Source organism: Maylandia zebra, linkage group LG8 (assembly GCF_041146795.1).
Source record: "Maylandia zebra isolate NMK-2024a linkage group LG8, Mzebra_GT3a, whole genome shotgun sequence".
NCBI classification, from domain to species: domain Eukaryota; kingdom Metazoa; phylum Chordata; class Actinopteri; order Cichliformes; family Cichlidae; genus Maylandia; species Maylandia zebra.
Genome location: NC_135174.1, coordinates 23,059,545 through 23,084,213, shown reverse-complemented (window position 1 = coordinate 23,084,213; position 24,669 = coordinate 23,059,545). Strand labels below are relative to the sequence as shown.

Sequence of the window (24,669 nt, the reverse complement as noted above, 5' to 3'; positions counted from 1 at the left end):
AACCAACACTATTTATCCTGTATTTCTCTTTGTAACATTATTAAATCCAGCTATTTGATAATATGTTGAAAACTCACAGCATGTCTTTGTCGTGCTTAAAGTTGCCTGAAAGTGTCAGTGTTTGTGGATTATATAAATATAAATTATTGTAAGTGTTATGACCCAGTGATGTGTTTGAACTAATGTCAAACCCCTGACAATAAGTCTGATCAAAAAAACAAAAAAACAACATAAATCAAATGTAATAATGAATTTTATTGGCCGCATTTTTTTTTTTTTTTTAAAACAGAAGACTTTTTCAACTATGTACTTTCAAATGTGCCTTCATTAACCAGATATTATTGTCTCTGTCAGTGACCATGTGTAATTTTCTTCTCTTAGCTGGGAACAGGAGCGCAGCAGGCGCAGGAGAAAGTGGCGTGCGGAGAGGAGGAAGGAAAGTGTCAATAAGGATGAAAGCGAGAAGGACTCTGATTCCTCAGAGTCTCCTCCAGACACCACGGAGACTCAGGAGGTGGCAATAGCTCGAGAAAATCTGGTTGCACTCATGGCTGAACAGAAAAAGATTCACAAGGAGAAGGTGGGAATATCTGTCTACAACTAGAAAAAAATAGCAGAAAACAGAATCGTTCTCATAAAACCTTTGACTGTAGTGCATACATAATATTTTTAGTGTCTGAAATACAGTCTGCTTTTTAAAATGTGCCTTTATACCTTTTGTTTAAAGGCGTTGCTTGAGCGTAGGTTTCTGGAGCTTCGGGATCAGGCCCGGCGCTTGGAGGAGCTGCTGCCGCGGCGGGTTAGCTCAGAGGAGCAACGCGAGGTCCTAGGACTTCTCTGTAAGGTCCACGAGCTGGAGATTGAGAACGCAGAGATGCAGTCCCACGCTCTGCTCAAAGACAACGTGATCCGACAGAAAAACTTTGTGGTGCAGCGTTTTGAACAGCACAGACACCTGTGTGACGAAATTATTCAGCAGCAGAGACAGTTCATTGATGGTGAGTATGTGAGCATTATGACTCCGAAGTTTGTTAAAAACAAAGATCATCTAAATACATATAGCACTGCTAACTGGGTTATTAGGCCCTTTACAGTTTAATATCAATGAAGTGAAATGAGGTTACTTTGAACCAGAAAGTTAGACAATTGAATAATCATGAAGGAGCTCATCAGTTGTTTTTGATTTGTTTTTTTTATGAAATTATTTCCTGACATGAATTATCCTCCGTGTTACAGACCACAGTCTGCCCGTACCTCCACACCTTCAGGAGCTGTATGATATGTACATGAAGGAACTAGATGATAGGAAACTGGAGAAAGCAATTGGCCTAGAAAAGGTGACAATCAGGCAGACCATCAAGGTAACCACAGCTGACACGTAAAGTCTAAACTAAGTGATACTATAGTAGTATTAAGCTTAGAAGAACACAAGGTACAACTAACTCCTATGTGCTTACTTCCAGGAGGTCTCGCTTCCTAAAATCGCCTTGCCTTCTCGCGGCCGTGACAACATGCAGGACATAGATTCAGACCAGGAGAGCATACGTAACATGTGCTCAGATAACAGGCGAGGTCAAGCCAAAATACGCAGACATACCCTGCCTCCCATTCTGCCTGAACCTGATCTGTAAGAGGACATCTTTTTCATGTGTGCCTTAAAGCTTTTTAACTCGTTACACTGTCTGGATACATACTGTAGGTTCTCAGTTTTGTTCTCTTATTCCCGGCTTTAGGGACAATAACAGAGTTTTCAAGAGCAGCCCTCATGCCAGGCAAATGAAAAATTCAGCAGTAATGACCCCACCTCCTATCCACATAAATGGGAAGGGCAACAGAGAGGTAAGCACAACTATAACACCATCTGGTTTTGTTCATTTTGCTTTATTAGCTGTGAGAAAATGCAGAAGAGCTTCTCTTCACATGGCTTCATATTTGAATTTCACTCTCAGAGATACTTCACTCTATTAATCCCTTTGTTTTTCAACATTCACCTGTCCATAATAAAATGTTCACTATTGACTCCTGTGTTCAGGCTTTTTTTTTGCTAAGCTTACCAAAGAATTACATCTTTGTTTCATCACCTCCAGCTCATTATTTTTTCCTGTGTAAATGCATCTGAGAGATGTGATTCATTGGCAAGATAAAGTTATGTTCACCAGAGTCCACCAGAGCCCCATTCAGAATTAAAATTTCATTTTGGAGAGCCATAGAATTGATTAATCCTCACTGACACTCAGACAGACCGACTGAAAGCAAAGTACCACAGTGAATGTCATATCGTAATGTGGCACTCTGCATCTCACGTCTGCAGCTGCAGCCTCTGGCTCCTGAGAGCTTTCTGAGTTACAGCCATCTCAGCCACAGTGTCAGCAGCCACCTGGACTCATCACCTGAGAGCAGCGAGGCAGGGGCCGATATCCCCCTCTCAATAAATGGTACGATATTCAAATGAGGACATATGAACTTTGGGGAATTTTAACAGAGTTTTTATCTACAGTTTAAATACAGGGGGAGTATTTAAATGCAGGTAACAGAAAATCAATAAACCCTTGAGTTTGATGATTGTTTGTTTCCATGATGTAAGATTTTTTTAAAGCACTTTGCATCAGTGCTCAGGATGAAGCCTTCAGATTTCACGGTGACCTAGAAGTGTATTTTTTGAAGCAGGACACAAGAAATATTCTGCAGATCTTCTTCATGTTTAATATGAGCGATTGATTTTCAGTTATAACAATTAAATCAGTGCTAATGGGGAAAAGTAGTGTTTCTCTGTTAACTAGCTTTCTTTCTGTTGTGTGAATGGAGATTAAAAATGACAGTGAAAAGAAATTACCTGTGTCTCCACAGAACGGCAGCAGATTTTAAAGGGGGTCCAGAACATTGCAGTAAAAGCAGCACGTCGGCGCTCCAAAGCGCTCGAGGTGGATGTCTTGCGGTTACCTTCTGCACCATCTCCCCTGGACCCCAAGAAGCAGAAGAGCAGCCTTTCTTTAAGCGAAGCTCCCCCTAGAGGTTTGCCAATGAGGCGCGTCAGGCAGCCCAGCCCCGAGCTGAGACACGCCACTTCAGACGATAACCTGTCCAGCAGCACCGGGGAGGGACCTGGTTTGCATGTGACCTGGACACGCCCACGTAACAGACAGGTGCTCAACAAGAACCAAACGCCTCGCGAGGCAGACTTAGAAGGCCGTCGCAAAAAGAGACGCTCACGCTCTTTCGAGGTCACAGGTCAAGCGGTTAGTATTTGGCTTTCTTTTCAAACTGCCACAAGACACGTGAAAGGTGTCACATAATGTTGATGTCTGTAGATTATCAGTAGTCTATGTTAACAAGAGGACTAATATGACTGGTCTGGGGTGGCTTCTTTTGTGGTAATCATTTGTCTTATAAGGATTTAAGCCAGCCGCTTGGTACTATAGACTGTATATTAGAGTTATTCCCTCTGTGTACTATGTCACTACATATATGTCACTGGTATGGGCGTATGCCGTGTGTCTTGGAAGATGAGTCTATTAGTGTTCTTCATCTAACTTCCAGGTACCTCAAACCAAGACGAGCACAGCTCAGAGGTTTCGCCCTCTGGACAGCACATCAGACCCTCATCTCCACATTAATGTTCAACCCCAGGCCCCTATGCTACGCCCCCAGTACCGAGGGGTCCCTCCTCTCGCCAAAGTCAGGCCTCCCCACAGCAGCCAGCAAACAGGTAAACCAATTTCACTGCCTGTGAGGAGATAGTCTTCCTTAAAGTTGTTACACTGCCGAGCACAATCTGAGAAACCTCCTGATGTACATTTTATAATATGCAAAACATGTAAAGTGTATTTTCTACTGCTCAGCTTCACATGATTACACCCCTCAGGTATATACATGACATTATACATACACATAGCCTTTAAATAACTCATGTTCATGTGTCTCCAATCTTCAAGTATCATTCCTCTTTCACCTTTCGTCATCACTGTACTGAGCATTCATTCTGTTATTCCCTCTCTTTCCATAGGCTCAAATGCTGAGTCCTCTACAACCAATATGAATAACCTGAAGCGAGCACCCCAACTACGGCAGCCCCAGCCCCTCCTCTACATAACAAACACAGGCGCGGGCGCCCAGCGTATACGCAGACACTGAGCTTACACTGGCCGCGACTCCCAACACCAGCATTAACACCAAACCCAGCTGAGCCTGGAGGCCGAACCATCTTGTTATCAGAGATCTGACAGCATGCAGCCTCAATAAAAAAAAGAATTAATCCTTCAGTGACTGTCACTACGCAAAATTTGTAACAACATTGAGCTGGATAATTTCACACAGGTCTCACTGTGATGCGGTTTTGGCGATGAGTGGGTGAGGTTGACACGGCAGTAGCTCCGCTTAATTTCGATCCTAAAACTCCAAATAGACCGTAATTATAGGCAGTAACCGAAGGTAACTTAAACTACTGTCTGATAAAGTGGCTGGGTGTCTACACACCAGTTGAAAATGCCCAAAAAAGTTTTGCCAAAGTTGGACACGCCGGACGGGGAAGGCCCGAGTGAAGCCTCTGGCCACAGTAAAGACGCCAGCGGAACCGTCACGAGCACAGACAATATAGTGTTGGGGGCTATTGCGGCACTCCGCTCTGAACTGGCAGGTGTTAAGGTTGAAATTTGTGACAAAATTGAAAATAAGATCTCAGAAGTCACAGCTGTATTAAGAGGGGAGATAGCCAGCTTGAAAGCCGAGAATGACAAAGCCATAACAACGCTAAGGAACGAGATAGAGTCACATGGCCATACGCTGCAAGAGCTAGCCAACACGGCTAGCGGCTCATCCGATGCAATACGGGAGTTGGAGAACAAAGTTGAGACGCTCCGTGGGCAAGTGACATCGCTTTCTGAAAAATGCCTCGACCTCGAGTACGGTGTACATTTTAGGACATCGTCAGGTCTCAAGAAAAAAGTTGTCAGGTATCAGACAAAAAATTGTCAGGTCTCAGTTCTCAAGAAAAAAGTTGTCAGGTATCAGACAAAAAATTGTCAGGTCTCAGTTCTCAAAAAAAAATTTGTCAGGTCTCAGTTCTCAAAAAAAAATTGTCAGGTATCAGAAAAAAAATTGTCAGGTCTCAGTTCTCAAAAAAAAAGGTGGTCATCCATGTTCACATGTTAACTGCAAAATGAACTGATGAAAACAATACAAAGGTTAAAGTATAAAGTGATTCAGAGTTATTCATACCAGAGTAACCAGAGAGGATCATATCTTTTTAAATATTTAACTTTCTACAGGACTGAATATAATACCTTTATGTAAAAGTCCGGAGCCTCTGGGGAGTATCCGAGTATTTGTAACATTACACAAACCAAAGGTCTCCATCACAGTGTTCATGAAATGCTGGGTTTATCCATCTTCTGGGGCGGGCCTACGGAGGAGTGCTGAAGATTTCCCTGTGAGGGAGCTGCTGGTGAAGATCATGAGTCCTGTTTGATCAATGCGATGAGCTTCAGTGTTCCTGGTGTTTCTTAAATGATGCCTCTTTCAGTGGGTCAACAGAACTTCTGGCACAGGACAGCTGTGATGAAAGAAAGGGAAGAAGTTTCTCCAAACCTCTGGACCCAGGAAACCCAGCTTGGTCCTGATGGTCTCCCTCACTAGTTTCTCTCCAGGGTGAATGTAGCTGTTATACATAATATGGATTATTATTAAATAAAAAGAACAAATTAGACTACACTACTGAAACCTTCTGCTTCTGTTTTTAAAGTTTCCTTGTTACCAGGCTGAAGAGATTTAAACAGTTTTAGATCCATTACACTCACAGTCTTAAATGTTAAAATCTCAAAGGACAGCATTATATTTTTGATATTAACAGTAACTCTGGGCTTCTGTGGAGTGTGTAGCCGATCTCATCGCTGTCTAAAAATGGATTAAAAAAAAACATAAGAAGTGCTGAATCCTTCAACAACACAGACTATTAAGAGTAGCAGCTGTCTGTGTGAAGCACTTGCTGCAGGGTTGCGCCATGAATGTATTCAGCTGCCAACAAAAAGCAGGACTCAGTGCGGGCAACTGCCATGAGTCTGACGATGTTGGGGTGAGACAGTCTCCTAATAAAACAGAAACATCTCCGAATAAAAAACAAAAAAAATCACGTTTCATCACTGTCGCTAGCTAGAATGAATTAGCCAGACAAAAATAGTACTGATTTGGTTTCGTACAAAACTAGCTTTCCTTCTCTGATATGTAACTTTCACAACATAACCGCAACTTAATATAACACAACTGTAGCAAAAATATGAACAAAATTTAAACTTACCTTATGTCGTACGGTGGCCCCTAGAGACAAAGCACGTACAAACTCCAAAACACTTGCAAACTCCAAAACACTTGCAAAATCCAAAACACTTGCAAACTAAAGAACACATGCAAACTCTAAAACAGGTACAAACTCCAAAACACTTGCAAAATCCAAAACACTTGCAAACTAAAGAACACATGCAAACTCTAAAACAGGTACAAACTCCAAAACACTTGCAAAATCCAAAACACTTGCAAACTAAAGAACACATGCAAACTCTAAAACAGGTACAAACTCCAAAACACTTGCAAAATCCAAAACACTTGCAAACTAAAGAACACATGCAAACTCTAAAACAGGTACAAACTCCAAAACACTTGCAAAATCCAAAACACATGCAAATTCCAAACCACGTACAAACTCCAAAACACTTGCAAAACCCAAAACACTTGCAAACTAAAAAACACATGCAAATTCCAAAACACGTACAAATTCCAAAACACGTACAAATTCCAAAACACTTGCAAACTCCAAAACACATGCAAATTCCAAAACACATGCAAACTCCAAAACACGTACAAATTCCAAAACACTTGCAAACTAAAAAACACTTGCAAAATCCAAAACACGTACAAATTCCAAAACACTTGCAAAATCCAAAACACTTGCAAACTCAAAAACACATGCAAATTCCAAAATACAACGGAAGTGCTCCAGGACGCTAGGGGCAGTGTTGAGCTCGATTTGCAAAATAAACGGCAAGTTTGTCTGTATCCGGTTGTTCAGTGATGACGCGACGAATCCTACTTCCGGGTCTAAAGTAGTCTGCGTTTAATATGGCTTTTCTGTTGTTAACATGTTTAATGTTATGTATTTTCTTCTATTTGATCTCAAAAAGCTCCTAAAACAGTCAGTGATCCCTGTTGACCTCCCTCGGCTTTTATTACCACTAATCATTTATGTAAGCTCAGTTTTTAAAACCTTTGGATGTAACTACAGCCCAGCCCATGCAGCAGTATATGAATGACTAACCTCGTATTGTGGATGGATTATCTCAGTCCTTTTACAGCATCCTGCCATGCAATTACATTTGTTTCTGACCACCGAGAACACTCACGTTAACTTTTATCGAGTGGAAAGAAAGTTAGCTTGTTTATATTATGCTAACATAGCTGTGTCGCTAGCGGTCACGTAGCACATCATTATATACCAGCTAGCCCAACTTCAGTAACCCTACAAACGTCACTGCTGTTTAGTTTTCTGTGTTCATTTATGCTGGAAGTGATAGCAGAGCTGTACGTTTTAATTTGTTTCCAAAACCCCGCAGTCAGGACATGCTATATTGTATTTAGATAGAAGCTAGCGAGCTAACTCCCTGCTAACTTCTAACGCCGTTAAATGTCATAAATTCCGTTTTCATGGATGCCTGGATGTTAAACTCAATTGTTACACCTGGTAGAGCAGAACGCTGATCATTTTATTAAAGATGAAAGACTTTAGACAGTTTTTCAACTCTCAGTAATGCCACAGTGATTGTTTGATATATGGACCTGCAGCAGAGTTTAGACCCAGACACGGCTAGTGACGTCAGACTGAACAATCGGATGGGACGGTCTAGTCTCCGTCGCGCTTCCCAGGTTGCCTAGCAACCATGATACTAACCGCTGGAAACGTGTCATACAACTTGGTTTGACAGAAATGAGGGAGAACATATTTTGTTCATTTGTTTGTTTGTTTCTACAAGAGCTTTGTGTGATTTGATAAGTATCTGAGGCTGAGACCACAGGACAGTAAAACATGATTTTTGGGCTTCATTTCTGTACTGAACAGTTATTTCAAGATTAATTAGTAAATAAGAATTAGCTGATGTTGTTCATGAGACTAAAGTCATATCACTTTGGTAATGTAAATATAATATGGCCAATATTATAGTTATTATATTAATCATTATTAGCTATTACAGCAGTGAACATGAACTCTGTGTCAAATACTGAGCTTCAGTACAGATTCAAGTTGCAGTTATTTACATGTCTTATCACCTTAAATCTTCACTCAAAGACAAGTATCTTTGACAGTGCATATATAGGTGTATCATATATAAGAGACAAATGTTGTTCCTTCAGTATGTTGGCATTACTAAATTTGGCTCATTGCTTACATATATTTATAAAAAGAAAATGTACAAGCTGTGATAACTGTTTCTGATAGAATGAAGAGTAGACTGTCAGTCTGCCCCAGGGCAGCTGTGGCTACAACTGTAACTTTCCTCCACCAGTGTATGAATGTGAGAGTGAATGAATAGTGGTATTGTAAAGCGCTTTGGGTGCCTTGAAAAGCGCTATATAAATCCAATCCATTATTATTATTATTATTATTATTATTATTATTATTATTATATGAAATATTCCTTTATTGGGTGAGAAAGTCAGCCCATGTCATAACTGCTTTAAGTCATACAGAATAGATATCAGAGCCTTAAACAGGCTGGCTTCTGCTAAATGGGTCAAACTGGGCAGAAAGTCTACAAACACATAACATCCTTATAGAATATGATGTAACTCTATAGATCAACTTACCTCAGAATAAATAAAGCATATAAACAATTACAGCAATATGATGCAACAAACACAGCAGTGCTACTGATCCAAAATACTCAAAGCTTCATAGAACTGGAACAAACATTTATTTTTAGGTCCATTCTGCTGCTGATACATACTTTAGGTTTCTGAATATTACACTTGTTGCTGCCTTTCATAGTGTGTAACTTGAAGGCCCTGAGTACTTTCTCCCACACTGAAAACACTGGAATGATAAAATTATTTGAACATTACCTAATAAGACTGATTCAGGACAGACAATTAGTTATTTTAAACTTTTCTAGCAGTCCTTCACAAACAGGGAACAGTCTGTCTATTCTCTCCATCTGTCAGCTGCTGCTGGCTCTTCCTCCTACTCTTCCTCACACACTGCTGAGTTTGTCCTGGTGGATCATCAGGGGTGCAAAGCCTCACAGATGATGTGCAGCAGTGTGTCCCTCAGTCTGTCCTCACTCTGGACACTTGCAGTTGTCACACATGGAAATCAAATGTGTGATAAGCTGCAGGATTCAAACACAAGTGTGACTTATAAACACATGTTCATACTTTTATTCCACAATCAGAGAGAAAGAAACAGAGAGCGAGTGCAGGACAGACAGACAGGTGACAGTCTCAGGTGTATACACTGCTACAAAACAGCACAAAAGAAGGAGGATTTAGTGTTTGTGTTATTACGAAACAAGAGGAGTTCCCAGATGGTACAGTGGACACATGTGTGACTCCTGCGATTAAAGCATCTTTCTTTCAGCTTAACAAGTGAACCGTCAGCTCGTTCAAACACACGTTAAAGTCCGTTTGGCTCGACACCACCGAACAGAGGCAGCAATATAACATAGCTAACATTAACAGTGCAGTGAATCCTCCTTGTGCTGTGCTATTCAGGACTGCAAACCGAGCAGCATCACTGACTTTCAGCTTGTTGTGTTTGTGGATATATGACTGACTTTAATTATCCACAAAATCATCACAATCTCTGTAAGATTAAGGTCGACTATATATATATTTTTTAAAGTAAAGGCTTTAAAACCAAGTTAATTCTGATAGTACAGACATGACTAATGTCACATAACTTTCCCGACATGTGGCCAACAATAATGGTTTAATGTTCTTCATTAAAAAAATATTTGCGCATAAATAAGTGACATAATATTCAGTACTTACTTCTGAAAGTTTACTCTTCCTCCGCTCCGCTTCCACCGTTTTTTTTTCGGCAAAATTATCCACACCACCACCGCACTATGAAGTCTGGGATATGTTGGGCCATGAAGGCTACACCGACCCATCCTTAAAATTCAGGGAAATTATGAACGCATTTGAGGGCCGCATTTTGAGCAGCCTTTGAATTGGGAAAGCCTTCTCTTGTCGCTGTGACGTAATCGGCCTTAAAATGCGGCCTTTAAGGCTGCAAACCCCAAATCCGGTCATTGGTACTTCCTGGCTTGTGTAGTTACTAGGTAACAAAAGCTCAACACTGCCCCTAGCGTCCTAGAGCACTTCCATTGTGTTTTGGAATTTGCATGTGTTTTTGAGTTTGCAAGTATTTTGGAATTTGTACGTGTTTTGGAATTTGTACGTGTTTTGGAATTTGTACGTGTTTTGGATTTTGCAAGTGTTTTGGAATTTGTACGTGTTTTGGAATTTGCATGTGTTTTTTAGTTTGCAAGTGTTTTGGATTTTGCAAGTGTTTTGGAGTTTGTACGTGTTTTGGAATTTGCAAGTGTTCTTTAGTTTGCAAGTGTTTTGGAGTTTGCATGTGTTTTGGAATTTGCAAGTGTTTTGGAGTTTGCAAGTGTTTTGGAGTTTGTACGTGCTTTGTCTCTAGGGGCCACCGTAGTTAGGAGCCTGAACTGCGGTAAAACTCCGGTGAGGTCAATGACCTTACGCTCTCCCACTGTCACACGTTGATGACGTATTTGGAAATCAATTCGGGTGGGACATGACAACACCGCCACCTGCAGGAAGATTTTCTCTCTGGTACCTTGTGTTCTGATACCTGACAACTTTTTTTTTTTGAGAACTGAGACCTGACAATTTTTTTTCTGATACCTGACAAATTTTTTTTTGAGAACTGAGACCTGACAATTTTTTGTCTGATACCTGACAACTTTTTTTTTTGAGAACTGAGACCTGACAATTTTTTTTCTGATACCTGACAATATTTTTTTTGAGAACTGAGACCTGACAACTTTTTGTCTGATACCTGACAACCTTTTTTTTGAGAACTGAGACCTGACAATTTTTTCTTGAGACCTGACAATGTCCTAAAATGTACACCGTACTCGAGGGATGCTCGAAGCGTCAGAACCTAAGAGTGGTAGGGGTGAAAGAAGGCAAAGAGGACGGGCAGAATGCCAGGGAGTTTGCAGGGAGGCTGTTAAAAGAAGCGCTTGGACTGGACGAGACACCTGTGACTGACAGAGCCCACAGAGCTTTGAGAAAGAAGCCCGGAGATAACGAACCACCTCGACATCTTATTGTAAGAGTTCACTACTGCCACACCTATGAGGACATCATGAAGAAAGTCATGGGCACCCGGGATATAACATTTTGTGGCTGGCGGTTTCAGATTTTCCGGGACCTGCCACCTGAGGTGGCAAAGCGCCGAGCTACGTTCACCGCTGTGATGCTACGCGACAAACCGGGAGTCAAATACGGACTTCTTTACCCAGCCAAACTACGAGTGTCTCACGACGGTGTTGAGAATTTTTTTACTGACCCGGAAGAAGCACGACAGTATGCAGAACGCCTCATTGGAGACGTGGATAACGGAGGATCACTGGATCCTATCCCACGTGAGATAAGGGCAGATAATGCCACAATACACCACCCAGAATGCAAAGAACCTCTACGCAGGTGACATCTAGCACTTTACTACAGACAGGTTGTTTTTTTGGGTTTTTTTTCCTTTGTGTACCTAAGAGTCAATAATCCGGGTAGCCTGCGGTTAAAGGCATATGTTAGTAACGTTATACTTGTTAATGATGTTACATGTTGCGGTCTCATACTTGGTTTTAAGGGCTGCTAGTTAGACACCCTTTAACTTGTTTTTGAATAACTGTATTGTTTTGTTTAATAGTGACGATAATGTACCTTCTGATCCTTCTTTTTGTGATACCTGGTCTATGCTTAATGTCTTTATGGAGCTACACAGGGCACTTGTTATGTCGGTGGTTGCGACAGAGGATGGTTGGAAGTACACGTGGTCTTGTTGGGAGGATGGCAGGCTCCCCTTCCTGCTATGACCTAGGTGTATGTGGGGTTTTTTTTGTTGTTTGTTTGTTTGTTTTTCTTTTTTATTATTTCTGCTGTGTTTATTTTGTATTTTCGTGGGTGGGGTTGTTGGGTAGGAAGGTGCTATGGTAGAAAATGTTCTAGTCAATATGGGACAATACACATAAATCACTAACAATATGGCCTCAATAGATGGTGATGGAAATGATGGGGTGAACAGGAGAGGGCTTGTAACCTTTTGCTCTTGGAATGTGAATGGCATCAATGAACCAATAAAACGTGGTAAGGTGTTGGCATACCGAAAGTCATTGAGATCAGATGTTATTTTCTATCAGGAGACCCATCTTAAAAATGATGCACATTGCAGGATTACAGCTAAGTGGATAGGGCAGGTTTATCACTCAAGGTTTTTCGCAAAGGCAAGGTGTACAGCAATAATTATTCGTAAAAATGTGCCATTCATACATAAATCGACCCTGGCAGATAAGGAGGGGAGATATATCATGGTGGTAGGAGAAATTCAGTCTATACCAATCACATTGCTAAATGTCTATGGCCCGAACAGGGATGACCCAGAGTTTTTTAGAAAAATGTTTAGCTTGATCCCGGATATTTCAACTACAAACTTGATACCTGGGGGAGACTTTAATTTAGTTTTAGATACCTATCTAGACAGGTCGTCAGCTCAAAGAATTGCGCCATCGAATGCTTCTAGGTTTCTGAAATCGTTTATTGATAATTTGGGTCTTGTGGATGTTTGGAGAACGTTGAATGCAACCGGAAGGGAATATTCCTTTCACTCTGGGGTTCATAATACATACTCCCGTATAGACTACTTTCTATTAGATAGTAAACTGTTACATGGAGTCCAGAGTAGTAAATATCATAATATCCTTATATCAGCTCATAGCCTAGTGTCTATTTCACTAAATTTACTGGAATCAGGTGGTAATTATAAACACTGGCGATTAGACCCTCAACTTCTTACGAGGAAAACATTCTGCAATTATCTGGAAGAACAGATCAAGTTGTTTTTTGAGATGAATGACAAAGATGATGTATCACCTCTGTTATTGTGGGAGACGTTTAAAGCATATGCTAGAGGCTGTGTAATTTCTTTTCAGTCGTCTGAGAAAAAACGTAATAACATGGAACGCATACAGTTGGAGGTTCAAATACAAAAATTGGACTCTGTGAATGCCAGACAACCATCTGTACAGCTACATAGTAAAATATCAGCTCTGAAATATAAACTCAATAACTTACTCTCAGTTAAAATTTCCAGGGCTTTCATGTATGTTAAGCAGACCTATTTTGAATTTGGCGATAAGCCACATAAATTACTGGCCAGGCATCTAAGGAAGAGAGAAAGTGATAGGGCTATTCATGGAATCAGGTCAGACTCAGGGTTGTTGATTAATTCTTGTAAGGATATTAACACTGCTTTTAGACAGTTATATGAACAGTTATATACATCTCAGTGTAATGCACTTCCTGAAATTATGCAGGATTTTCTAAGCAAATGTAACTTGCCCACATTGGCACAAAAGGACAGGACACTTCTAGATGCAGATTTAACATGTCCAGAATTGATTAATATCATACGCTCCCTGAAAAACGGGAAGAGCCCAGGACCTGATGGTCTATGTAATGAGTTTTATAAAAAGTTTAGCAGTTTACTAACCCCATATTTGCTGAAAATGTTTAATATGGCCTTGAAAGATGGTGCACTCCCGCAGACTCTGAATGAAGCAACTGTGACTCTCATTCCAAAGAACGGAAAGGACCCAGAATTGGTGAGTTCTAACTGACCAATCTCTTTATTGAACACAGATCAGAAAATACTGGCCAAGTCTTTAGCCAGGAGACTTAGTTCTCACATAGGTAAACTGGTTCACCCAGATCAAACAGGGTTTATCCCAGCAAGACATGCATCTTATAACCTGAGACGTCTTTTTGACATTATTTATTCCTCTAGGGATCCAGATAAAGACCTAGTGATACTGAGCCTTGATGCAGAAAAGGCCTTTGACTGTGTCGAATGGTCATATCTATATGCAGTATTAAGTAAGTTCGGAGTTGGACCTAAATTTGTTTCCTGGATTCAATTGTTATATAGTAATCCGTGTGCCAGAATACTCACAAACAATACCCTTTCCGAACCAATTAAGCTATTTCGTGGCACAAGACAAGGATATGCGCTGAGCCCTTTATTGTTTGACCTCGCATTAGAGCCGTTGGCAGAAACAATTCGGAAACATAAAGAAATACATGGCTATAATGCAGGATACACCTCTAATAAGATCTCACTGTATGCTGACGATATTCTGCTGTTTGTAACCAGACCATTAGACTCAATCCCTAAGGTGCTCGTAACAATAGATTTATTTAGCTCTTTTTCAGGTTACAAAGTAAATTGGGGGAAGAGCCAACTGATGCCAATTAAATGCAGTAATCTTGATTTACTAAATCGTCTTCCCTTTAGAATAACGTCGGAGAAATTTTCATATCTTGGAATTGAAGTTACTAAGTCATACAAGTCATTATATGAAGCCAATTTTGTGAGAATTCTGGATACATTTAAAAACGAGGTTGAATTTTGGAAATCACTCCCACTTTCCATGATAGGTAGGGTGAATGCGATCAAAATGATTTGTCTCCCCCAACTCCTATATCTGTTTTAAAATATCCCTGTGTATCTAAATGCTACATTTTTTTCAAAAATTGGATTCAGTCCTTCTCCCTTTTATCTGGAACTACAAGAGCCACAGGATAAAAAAAGGCCCACCTTTGTAAAGAGAAAATACATGGTGGCCTAGCCTTACCAGATTTTAAAAATTACTACTTCGCAGCTAATATGCAATACATAGCTTATTGGCTACATGATACAGTTATAATGGGAAGTTGGTTGGACATGGAGCGAGAGGACTGTATGCCTCATTCTCTTGGTGCAATTGCATTGTCTCCTGTTCGTTTTAAAAATACATACTACAACTGTAATCCAGTTATTCACAATACAATTCAAATCTGGAGACAGATCGTGAAAGAGTATAGACTCAGAGCCTTCTCGCTTTTGACACCTATTACAGCTAGTCCTGCATTCAACCTCTCAGTTTTAGATGGGACATTTGATCGCTGGAAGGAAATGGGGTTGCGAAATGTGGGACACCTGTATTTTCAGGGCTCTTTTGCTTCATTTCAACAGCTTAAGGAGAAGTACAATTTACTAGCCTGTGATTTTTTTTTTTAGATACCTTCAAATAAGGAGCTATGTAAGGTCCCAACTACAACAATTTGAGTTTGCAACTCCAGGTAAGCTTGACCAATGCCTGGCGGATTGTATAACAGAAAAGCATGCGGTTGCTTCTATATATGAGATATTACAGTCACTCCGGCAGAAGGATACAGGTAAAATAAAATCAGCTTGGGAAAAGAAATTAGGGTCAGAAATTCATAATGATATCTGGACTAAAGGGCTACGTAATGTTAATTCCTGCTCTATCAACGCCCGACATAGGTTAATTCAGTTTAAAATTTTGCACAGATTGCACTACTCGAAGACCAGATTACATCGAATATTTCCTGAAACGTCACCCATCTGTGATAAATGTCAATGTGCAGAAGCTGATCTGCTTCACAGTTTTGTAATGTGTACCAAATTACAGAGTTTTTGGGCTTCAGTTTTTTTCTTTTTTTTTCCCCAAACTTTTTGATGTGCAGTTAGACCCTGACCCCATTTTGATTCTTATTGGACTATCGGGACAATCTAAAAAACTTAAGAGCACACAGATCCCCCTCCTGGTCTATGGCCTGATGTGTGCAAACAGACTGATTCTCCTCCTATGGAAGGGAAAAGAATTGCCCTCCTTGAAAGCCTGGATTTCCGTATTGACAGATACTCTTCATCTGGAAAGGATCCGCTACATTATAAATGACAAACTGGAGGACTTCGATCAGATTTGGAGGCCGCTCATTGAGCACCTGGAAATTATGAACAAATGAGAGTTATTATGTGGACTTCACCATTGCTTAAAATAAGCTGATAGCACTCTGGGATAAGGGTAGGGAGGAGGGGTTTGGGTTTTTTTTTTGTTTTTTTTTGACCACCCTTTTCGGTACGTTTTGTTTTTTCCTGTTTTTGTTGTTTGGATTTGTTTTGTTTTTTGTTGCTATTGTTGTTGTTCGCTTTGTTTTTCCTTTTTTTTTTTTTTTTGATGCCAAAACTGTAAAAAGGAAGCAATGTCAGTCTATGGGACAATTTGTGATTGTTATTTGTGCTTCACAATAAAAATATTTAAAGAGGTCTCACTGTGATGGTGCTGAGGGTCAAGTGTTTCCTCTTTAGCTCGCTGTTGTGCTTAATCACTTGTGGTATCGTCGTGTCAGGAACATATCAAGCTCATAAATGCAAGACTGTGCTTATATTGCTTTGTTATCAGTGCAATGGCTCTGTAATGTTCTGTGCTTATTATGAACAGTGAACGGTTGGTGTTAACGAGCCTCACAGAAGATACATAAGAATCCAAGGGAAATTATGGATATGGGACAAAAGATTAGGAGACAATATTAAACCAATGCCGATGTTTAAAAACAAAAAAAAGAGTAATGGCCTGCAGTAAAAAGGTTTCAACATCAATGTTTTTCGTAGTGAGTTTGTTTCAACCTGACACACTGAAATTTAAGAAAAAAGAAAACTTAATCCTCTTGATCATTGTGCTCTTCAAACTACCTAAATAAATTTAACCGAAGTATCCAAAAAACAAAGCATGTGTTTTTGTTGTGCGTTTACTTTGCCTGCAAAGTCTGTAACATCTGTAACACTCGTCTATCTTGTGTAATATTCACATATATCCAGTAGGGGGGGCGCGAAGGCCATGGTTGACCATTTAAATTGCAGTAAGGTATTTTTTTTCTTGTGTAATCACGTTTTATTTTTATACTCCAGTGTTAATCCAGTCTTTGCATGTATCCCCTGGAAAATGCGGGCGACTTTAATTGATTTTGTATTTATAATTCCGTTTTTTTTAAAAAAAGTATTATAATCTTTTTAAATTGGTAATATTATGTATACTTTACTTTTTTTATTGTTTTTTTTCTCAGATGCTTATGTGTACCTTATAATTTCGCCATACCATAAAACTGTAGCCATTACACACACACACACACACACACACACACACACACACACAGTGTAACAACTGGAGAATATGTTTTTCACTGAGTCATGACCAACCAACACTATGCTGAAGGATGTGTCTCTATATTTGGACATTATTTAACCATCATATATTCATCTATGGTTCAACCTGTAATAAAACTGGGGGAAAATCCGCTAACTAACCTATTATACTGTCAAAACTTCTGCTTCCAGCTAAAAGCAGAGAACTGAATATATCGTCCAGATTAAAATAAAGTAGATTATTATAAAAACTCCTGGTCTTCTATATTTTACTAAATAGTTTTGTGGTAGAATTACATTTTAAAAGAAGAAAACAGATACATCTTCATACATGTGTATTTGATCAAAGAAAAAAAGCGAGTCGGAAATACCGCCCCCTGTGGGCTACTGACTACATTCTTGCCCAATAATAACTCGCTTGTTGTGTGATTGATGTGTGAGTTGACCAATGAGAGAGGGGATTACGGCTCCTGGGCGGTAGTGGACACAGCTGATTTGCAACCCGCTGAAGAAACTGCAGAGAAGAAGGGAAAATGTCGCTGGCTTCGACGCGGACCGTTCTAGGATCAGTGTCCTTTTAGGAAAAACTAGAAGGCATTTCGGTGAGTGGGACTGCCGTCACTAGTTGCACCCAAGGTTAGGGCTTGTGAATTTGGTGTGTCCCGTCCAGAAACGCAAAGGTCCGCCTCAGTTTCGCCAGCTTTGTGTAACGTTTCAGGCTCGCCCCACAGAGAAACACAGTGGGAGCAAGGCAGCCATGATGAATGTTAGACACTTTAAATGCGGACGCGTTGATGAAATTGGCGTCTTTAGCTGGTAGCTTTAAAAGTCAGGCGCGGTTGCTACATCAAGTATCAGTTGTTTTTAAACTTCTTCTAAACTTTATGTTACTTAAAAAAAAAACTTGTTTGCACATCAACGCTGGCCATCCGTGCGAGTGGGCGCGAGACTCAAACTTATTCATCTCGATTGTTCCTGCCTTTCAAAGCTCTTATGAGTTTAATTGTTTTACGTAATCTTGGACAGAAACATATTAGCTCTTTGAGCTAAAATATGGATGTTTTAATTTGACTCCTCTCACAAAGCAGCCGAGCTGTGACCTCTAACTTGCACCATCACTTGGCTGTTGTAAGGTGTAGCACGTGCTGATGATGCAGTCCTTTCAGTTGCTAAACTGTACGTGAAGCCACAGGTCTGAGATTTTTTACATTTTGTTTATCCTTTAATAATTTATTTTCCACATCTTCCACACTCAAGTTGATGGTTGGACGTAGGAGAGCATTGTTTTTTCTCTTATTGTCTTTTTTCTCTGAATCGTCTCCTTGTGTCCCAGATCTCTAGATTGACATATATACTCATTAGCCTCTGTATTATTAGGTCTAGTACCGGGTTGGAGCCCCTTTTCTCTTCAGAGCTGCCTTTATACTTCAAGCAGTTGCTCAGGTGTACCTAATGTAGTGGCTGGTGACTGTATGTGCATCTATAGCACTTTGGAAGTGGTATTGTGATTTTTCCAGGGGCTCTAAAAATCTGATATTTTTATCACATTCAAAAATAACATAATCAGTATCACATGTAAGAAACTAAAACCAGGAAATTTGGAGGTCATTTGTATCTCCCGCACTCAGAATATTTCAATCATTAATCAATTTTCTAATACATGTCTTGAACAATTATTTGGCTTGATAGTTTTGATATAACCAGGTTATTTCCAACACTTTCCTAAAATACACTGACAAATGAAACTGTTTCTGTGAATCAGAAAAAAATTGGAAACATGTAAAAATGCAGTTCATTGAGTTGGTTTTTGTTTGTTTTATGACAATAGAAGTCTTCGTTTATTATGAACATTTCCTGCTTTTTGAATAATTCAAATGTCATTTGAATACATCTCACCTGTACATTTAACTCTGTGGACTGCAGCAAATGTACGTTATCCTATTTACTGACAGACTAATATGTCCTAATTTATCTTTTTCTTCTTGTCTACAGAATGGCATTTCTGCTGTATTGTTGCCATGAGTGAATAAAAGTGTCACACAGCAGGACAAAACAAGGGAAAAGTAAAAGTTTAGGTTTTACCTGAACGATAAGGGAGTCAGCTGGCATATGTTCCTGTTTTGTGAGATCAGCTTTAACTATAACCATTTAAGCCCATAAGAGTATACTGTAACACTACATGGGCCTCTAGGGCAATCTGAACTGATAATTAAAGCCTCTTCTCCTTCTGCTGCAGTTAGCAAGGTAATATTTCAACAAAGACATGGACCCATCTGCCCGAATGGTGAGCCTGGATAACCAGGGGAACATGGTTTTCACAGTTGTAAAGCCAGTTATGGGCATATTTCAGGTGTCTTCAGAGCAAAATGGCAGTGCTCCACAAGGGAGCATGGGTCTACAGGGTTTAGCTGAAAGCACATTAGTCCTCCCTCAGGCACAAGGTCAGCCTCCACTAGACCAGAACCAGATGGAAATGAACACCATACAGCCTCATATTCAGCCTCTGATGCAGGTTTCTGCCCCAGTCCAGACTGAGAATTTACCTGCGAATCAGGATCTCCCACAAAGCTCAAGCGAAAATACAGAGTCCGCTAGCCAGATCGCATTTGCTGAGGTTTCATCACTCCTGGATCCCAACATGAAAGGATCAAAAGCTCGTAAGTAGCCAGTTGTTTGAAATCACACTATCTGAATGTTTTTCAATCTTATGGCTCCAAGTAAAATACAATGAAGTGAAAATTTTGCAAAGTAACGTAAAAAGAAAGTACACTATCTGTCAGTTTTAGGTTTTGCATATCAGAACATTAAGTCCTTACCAGTTCTTAAAACAATGTAAATAATACAAATGAAAGATTGTGTTAAGTGTTAACAAAAACTAAAACAAAATACTGAAGCAGTGAAAAACTAAGTATACCCTATGATTCAGTAGCTTATAGAGCTACATTTAGCAGCAATAATTTGAAATAGTTGCTTACTGTGTGACTTTCAGCCTCTGGTATCATTATGGAGGACTTCTGACTAGGGGTGGGCAGCAGAAAAGGTAGAAACGATATAAATTTGGCCAACGGTAGAGATTTTGACTATACCCCTCTACCGTGATAGCGCATGTTGATGGTGTCATTGAGCTGCGCCTGTTTTGGTCGAAAGCATTGCAGCGACTGCAAACAACATCATCTGCAAATTACTGCGCTTCCTCCACTTCCCTACCATTGATTCATTAATGCTGAATTCTCTCGCAGCTGCTCTATTCCCATGTTGTTGCAGTATATTAATAACTAACCTCGTATTGTGGATGGATTATCTCAGTTGTTCTCCTGACTGAAGTTTGGTCTGTTTATAGCATCCTGCTATGCAATTGCATTTGTCCCCAACCACCCTCACGTTAACTTTTATCGAGTGGAAAAAGGTTAGCGTTCATTCTTCAGCTTTACTGTGCTAATGTTATGTTAACTAGGGCTGCCACGATTAGTCGACTAGTCACGATTACGTCGACTATTAAAATCGTTGACGACTGATTTAATAGTCGACGCGTCGTTTGAAGCTTTGTAAGATCCCAAAAGACGCAGGTAGTAGGATTTAAGAGTGCAATAACGGACTGAAACAGAAGATGGCAGCACTGCATGTACAAGGATGCCAGCTGCCGTTAAACCCCGAAGAAGAAGTAGCTCTGTCCCAGAATTCATAGCGCGGCCCCGCTCAGTTTCCAACAATGGCGGCAGCTAGTTTTAATATTACTCTTATTATTCTTTCTGGGTCACAAAATAAACGTTTAACATTTTCAGGTGAGAATGTAACTGCGTAAACCTCAAATATCTGCTCAGTTTATCAAGACACCACATATTTTCAAAAGCGCTCCGACGTTTTCGGAGACGTCTGTTACCCACTAGCTCGATAGCTAGCTGGGGGCAAGGCTTACTAGAGCCGGTGAGAACACTGGACTCCTGGCAAATCGTTTTCAAACCCACCGCCGTCTTTCGCTACTCAGGTTTAACATGAATAAGTCACTTAGATAATTTAAAAATGTTATTGTTTGGCTTTTTTTAGTATTTTATTTGTTCCTGAGTAAATCGGTTTGGCTGAAATTAAAGTTATAGTTTTTACACAGCTGAATAAACATCAAGCAGACAGCTGATTATCAGAAGTGTGAGATGCTCGAGAATATACTCCGGTGTCCTGTTATATTTTAGATAGCAAGAAGTTATTAAACTTCACTGAAACAATCTGTAAATTTCATTAAAATTTAATAAACTATCATCTTGTCTTTATTTTTAGTTAGCACAGACCTTAAACACTTAAAGCTGTAAGCTAATGATAGTTATATAAAAGCAGATACTGCTGGTCCAATGGATGCATGATCTGATTAGTCGACTAATCGCAAAAATAATCTGAATAGTCGACTATCAAAATAATAGTTTGTGGCAGCCCTAATGCTAACGTAGCTGTTTTGCTAGCGATCACGTAGGACATCATTATATATCAGCTAGTCTGATTTCAGTAACCCTACAAAAGTCACTGCTGTTTACTTTTTTGTCTTCATTTATGTTGGAAGTGATAGCAGAGCTATATGTTTTAATTTTTTCATTAATCTCTCAGTCAGAACATGCTATATCATGTTTAGGTGGAAACTAGCGAGCTAACTTCCTGCTAACTTCTCACTCCATTGAATTTAAAACATTCTGTTTTCATGGATGCCTGGATGTTAAACTTAATTGTTACACCTGATAAAGCAGCAACGCTGATCATTTTATTAAAGATGAAAGAATTTAGACAGTTTTTAACTCTCAGTGATGCCGCAGTTTTCGTTTGCCTATTTTGGACTCAGATTACTCCGCAATGCTCCTGACTTCGGCAGCCGTAATGCTCTGGCAATCCATCAAGCGGTACGCCTTCATAGCTTACCAAAGTCGTACTAAAACATTTTTGACAGATTTCTGCACGCCGCGTACAACATAAAATTGGTTCGAGGTCAGTAAGCACAACCAAAATTCATACATAAGGCACAATGTCAATTTTTGAGAAAATTAAAGGATTTTAAGTGTGCCTTATAGTGTGTAAAATACGTTATACAGAAGAAAAGAATATATCGCGATATATATCGTTACCGCACATGCTTCAAATTATACCGCGATATGGATTTTAAGCCATATCGCCCAGCCCTACTTCTGACCTATCCTTCTTTACAACTTTGCTTAGTTGACTAAAGTCTGCAGGTCATTGTTTATGCACAGCTCTCTTAAGGTTCACACCATTTTAGTTTGGTTAAGGTCTAAGGACTTTGGGCCATTCTATAGATTCGCCCCTGTGCTTGGGCCTTGGCTGCTTTGCAGATAACCTCGCCTCTGACTTTATGGTTGACTCTGTGATTGCTCAGTTTAAAAATGGCCTTGTAACCCTTTCCATGGACATTAACAATTGCTTCTCTAAGACCGTTGCTGAGGTCTTTCCTTCTTAGCATTGTGTTACCGTGCACCTGAATGCTCCAGACCATCAAACTCCCAAAACATCTGCTTTTATACAGGTGCTCACACTTAATAATGGTCAGGTTTAATAATATTTATACTGTTAATTCCCAGAAAAAAACTAAGAGTTTGCTTATTTTTTAAGACACTCTAAGGATCAGAGCATTTTTCCTATATCCTGATATGTAAAACTTTAGAGATCAAAGAGGCTGTGCTTTCTATTTGCCACAGCTCCCTGAAGTCATTTATTCAGCAAATGTATAATGTTTCCTTGATTCTAGCCCTTACAGTTTAAAATGTTAGATTTTAAAAAACAATTTCCCTGTTCAGATTTGATCAGATGCTGTTTCATTCTAATCCTGCTGTGCTGATTTATGTCCCTCTGTTTTGCTCTAATTTCAGGGAAATATCTCATCTCATATGATGAAATTAAAAGGCGTCTGCAGGCTCCAGAAAAGATGTCCCTGCGGTCTTTGGCAGCGTACACTCGGGTCAGCAGAGGACCAGCCAGCAAGAAAACACTCCTGGAGTCACTTAATGTACTCGGCCTCACGCCAAGCACAACTACCTCTGTATCCTCGTCCTTCTCCAAACTCACTGAAGGTTAGAGGTGTGTGTGTGTGGGGTGGCGTGTGTGTGTAAAGCCATGTTTGGAATTGATAATGAGTTTGAAAGACTCGGCTGCTTATTTGGTTAATTTATTTTTTAGGTGACACCAGAGCTCTGTGTGACGATATGAAGGATTTTGCCCATGACTACATTGACTATGGCAACATGGCAAAGCAGCTTATCCCAGAGACAAATACAGTTCAACACTGGTCCAAAATTATTGAAACAAAGTATGTCTTTCATTACTGTGGGTCCTGTATAACATGGTTACTGTGCTTGTGAAAATAAAACATCATAATTAAGCGACCAGTTTACATTAACACTTTCCCTTTTTCTCCTAGGAACCATCTTGAGGATATGAGAAAGTGTTTTAGGGACCCAGTCAACAGTGGTGCATTCGACAACGTCACTCATGGCCTCGGTCTTGGAATGCTTGATGTTGCACTGGACATGATTATTATGGTAATTGAACAGCAGATTCGCATCCTGTCTGGTGTCGCAGCATCTGACCCGGCCGACTCAGGTCCACAAATGCGCCGTGTCCGCAGACGCCACCGCAAAACTCGCTCGATGGACAATGAGAAGCTTCATAAGGTGTCTGGAGGGGAAAAAGAACAAGGAAAGCTCATTTCAAAAGCCAAAGGTCGAATCAGAGCCAAGAAGAAGATCAGACAGGAAACTGTAGCTTCTGGACCTGTGGAGACCCAGGCAGAGCCGTGCAAGCCAGATGGTGTGGAGAGTAATGTCCTCACTCTGGTGTCTGTAGGTTACGAGACTGTATCCAGCGGCCTCGGTTCAGTTGGACCCGTTTGATACTTGCTCACATGATAAGTATAAAGACCCAGTCATAGTGCTGTTCAAACTGATTCTCAGCAATCGGACAGAGGTCGGGGTAAATTAAGCTCCCCACTGTAATGAGCGCAAAATCATCACAACATGTTACATATTGGTGTCAGGCTTTAAGGAGCTATTCACTTTCTTCTAGAAAGTTGTAATATGTAGTCAGAGCCACAGCTGGTTAACCTACCTTATCAGTAAGGCTGGAAATACACACAGGCTTGATGGCTTTTTTTAATATGTATTTCTTTTCAAAGGTGCATATTTAACATGCCCAAAGTTTAAAATAAAGAGGTCAGCATATTTACAAGTAAAGCTCAGGCTTCAGCCACTCTAAAGCACTGAATATTTTGCGCCCACCTTCTGCTAAAACCTTGTTTGCAAAGAGCAGAAACTCAAGACAAAGGTAGGATAGCTGTGAATTCTTTAAGGCTGTTGTAGTAGTCATGAAATAAGAAATACTGTAGCTGAAAATGGGCACAATAG

The 24,669-nt window shown here is 40.1% G+C and overlaps 2 protein-coding genes across 6 annotated transcripts in view; both read left to right on the top strand.

Moving 5' to 3' along the window:
- The window catches only part of kif19 (kinesin family member 19), a 48,452-nt gene extending 32,039 nt beyond the window's left edge, over positions 1-16,413 (top strand). For both annotated transcript variants that reach the window (XM_004556686.3, XM_014408587.3), the window contains 9 exons: positions 382-580; positions 728-998; positions 1,237-1,361; positions 1,464-1,627; positions 1,734-1,839; positions 2,312-2,435; positions 2,848-3,236; positions 3,538-3,706; positions 4,004-16,413. In XM_004556686.3, the coding sequence (XP_004556743.1) occupies positions 382-580; positions 728-998; positions 1,237-1,361; positions 1,464-1,627; positions 1,734-1,839; positions 2,312-2,435; positions 2,848-3,236; positions 3,538-3,706; positions 4,004-4,131 (1,675 nt within the window). In that variant the 3' untranslated portion in view covers positions 4,132-16,413. The remainder of the gene's footprint in view (positions 1-381; positions 581-727; positions 999-1,236; positions 1,362-1,463; positions 1,628-1,733; positions 1,840-2,311; positions 2,436-2,847; positions 3,237-3,537; positions 3,707-4,003) is intronic.
- A 1,327-nt stretch (positions 16,414-17,740) lies between these two features.
- Positions 17,741-24,577, top strand: si:ch73-127m5.2 (uncharacterized). 4 transcript variants are annotated; one of them, XM_004556683.5, is made up of 5 exons: positions 17,741-17,880; positions 19,271-19,935; positions 23,140-23,340; positions 23,447-23,576; positions 23,688-24,577. In XM_004556683.5, the coding sequence occupies exons 2-5, from the start codon at positions 19,542-19,544 to the stop codon at positions 24,157-24,159; spliced, it is 1,197 nt and encodes a 398-aa protein (XP_004556740.1). In that variant the 5' UTR covers positions 17,741-17,880; positions 19,271-19,541; the 3' UTR covers positions 24,160-24,577. The 4 variants fall into 4 exon arrangements, with proteins under 4 accessions (XP_004556740.1, XP_004556741.1, XP_076743770.1 ...); XM_004556684.6 differs by having other exon boundaries at positions 17,761-17,880; positions 19,791-19,935; XM_076887655.1 differs by lacking the exon at positions 17,741-17,880 and adding an exon at positions 17,940-17,958.
- Positions 24,578-24,669: the final 92 nt, after the last annotated feature.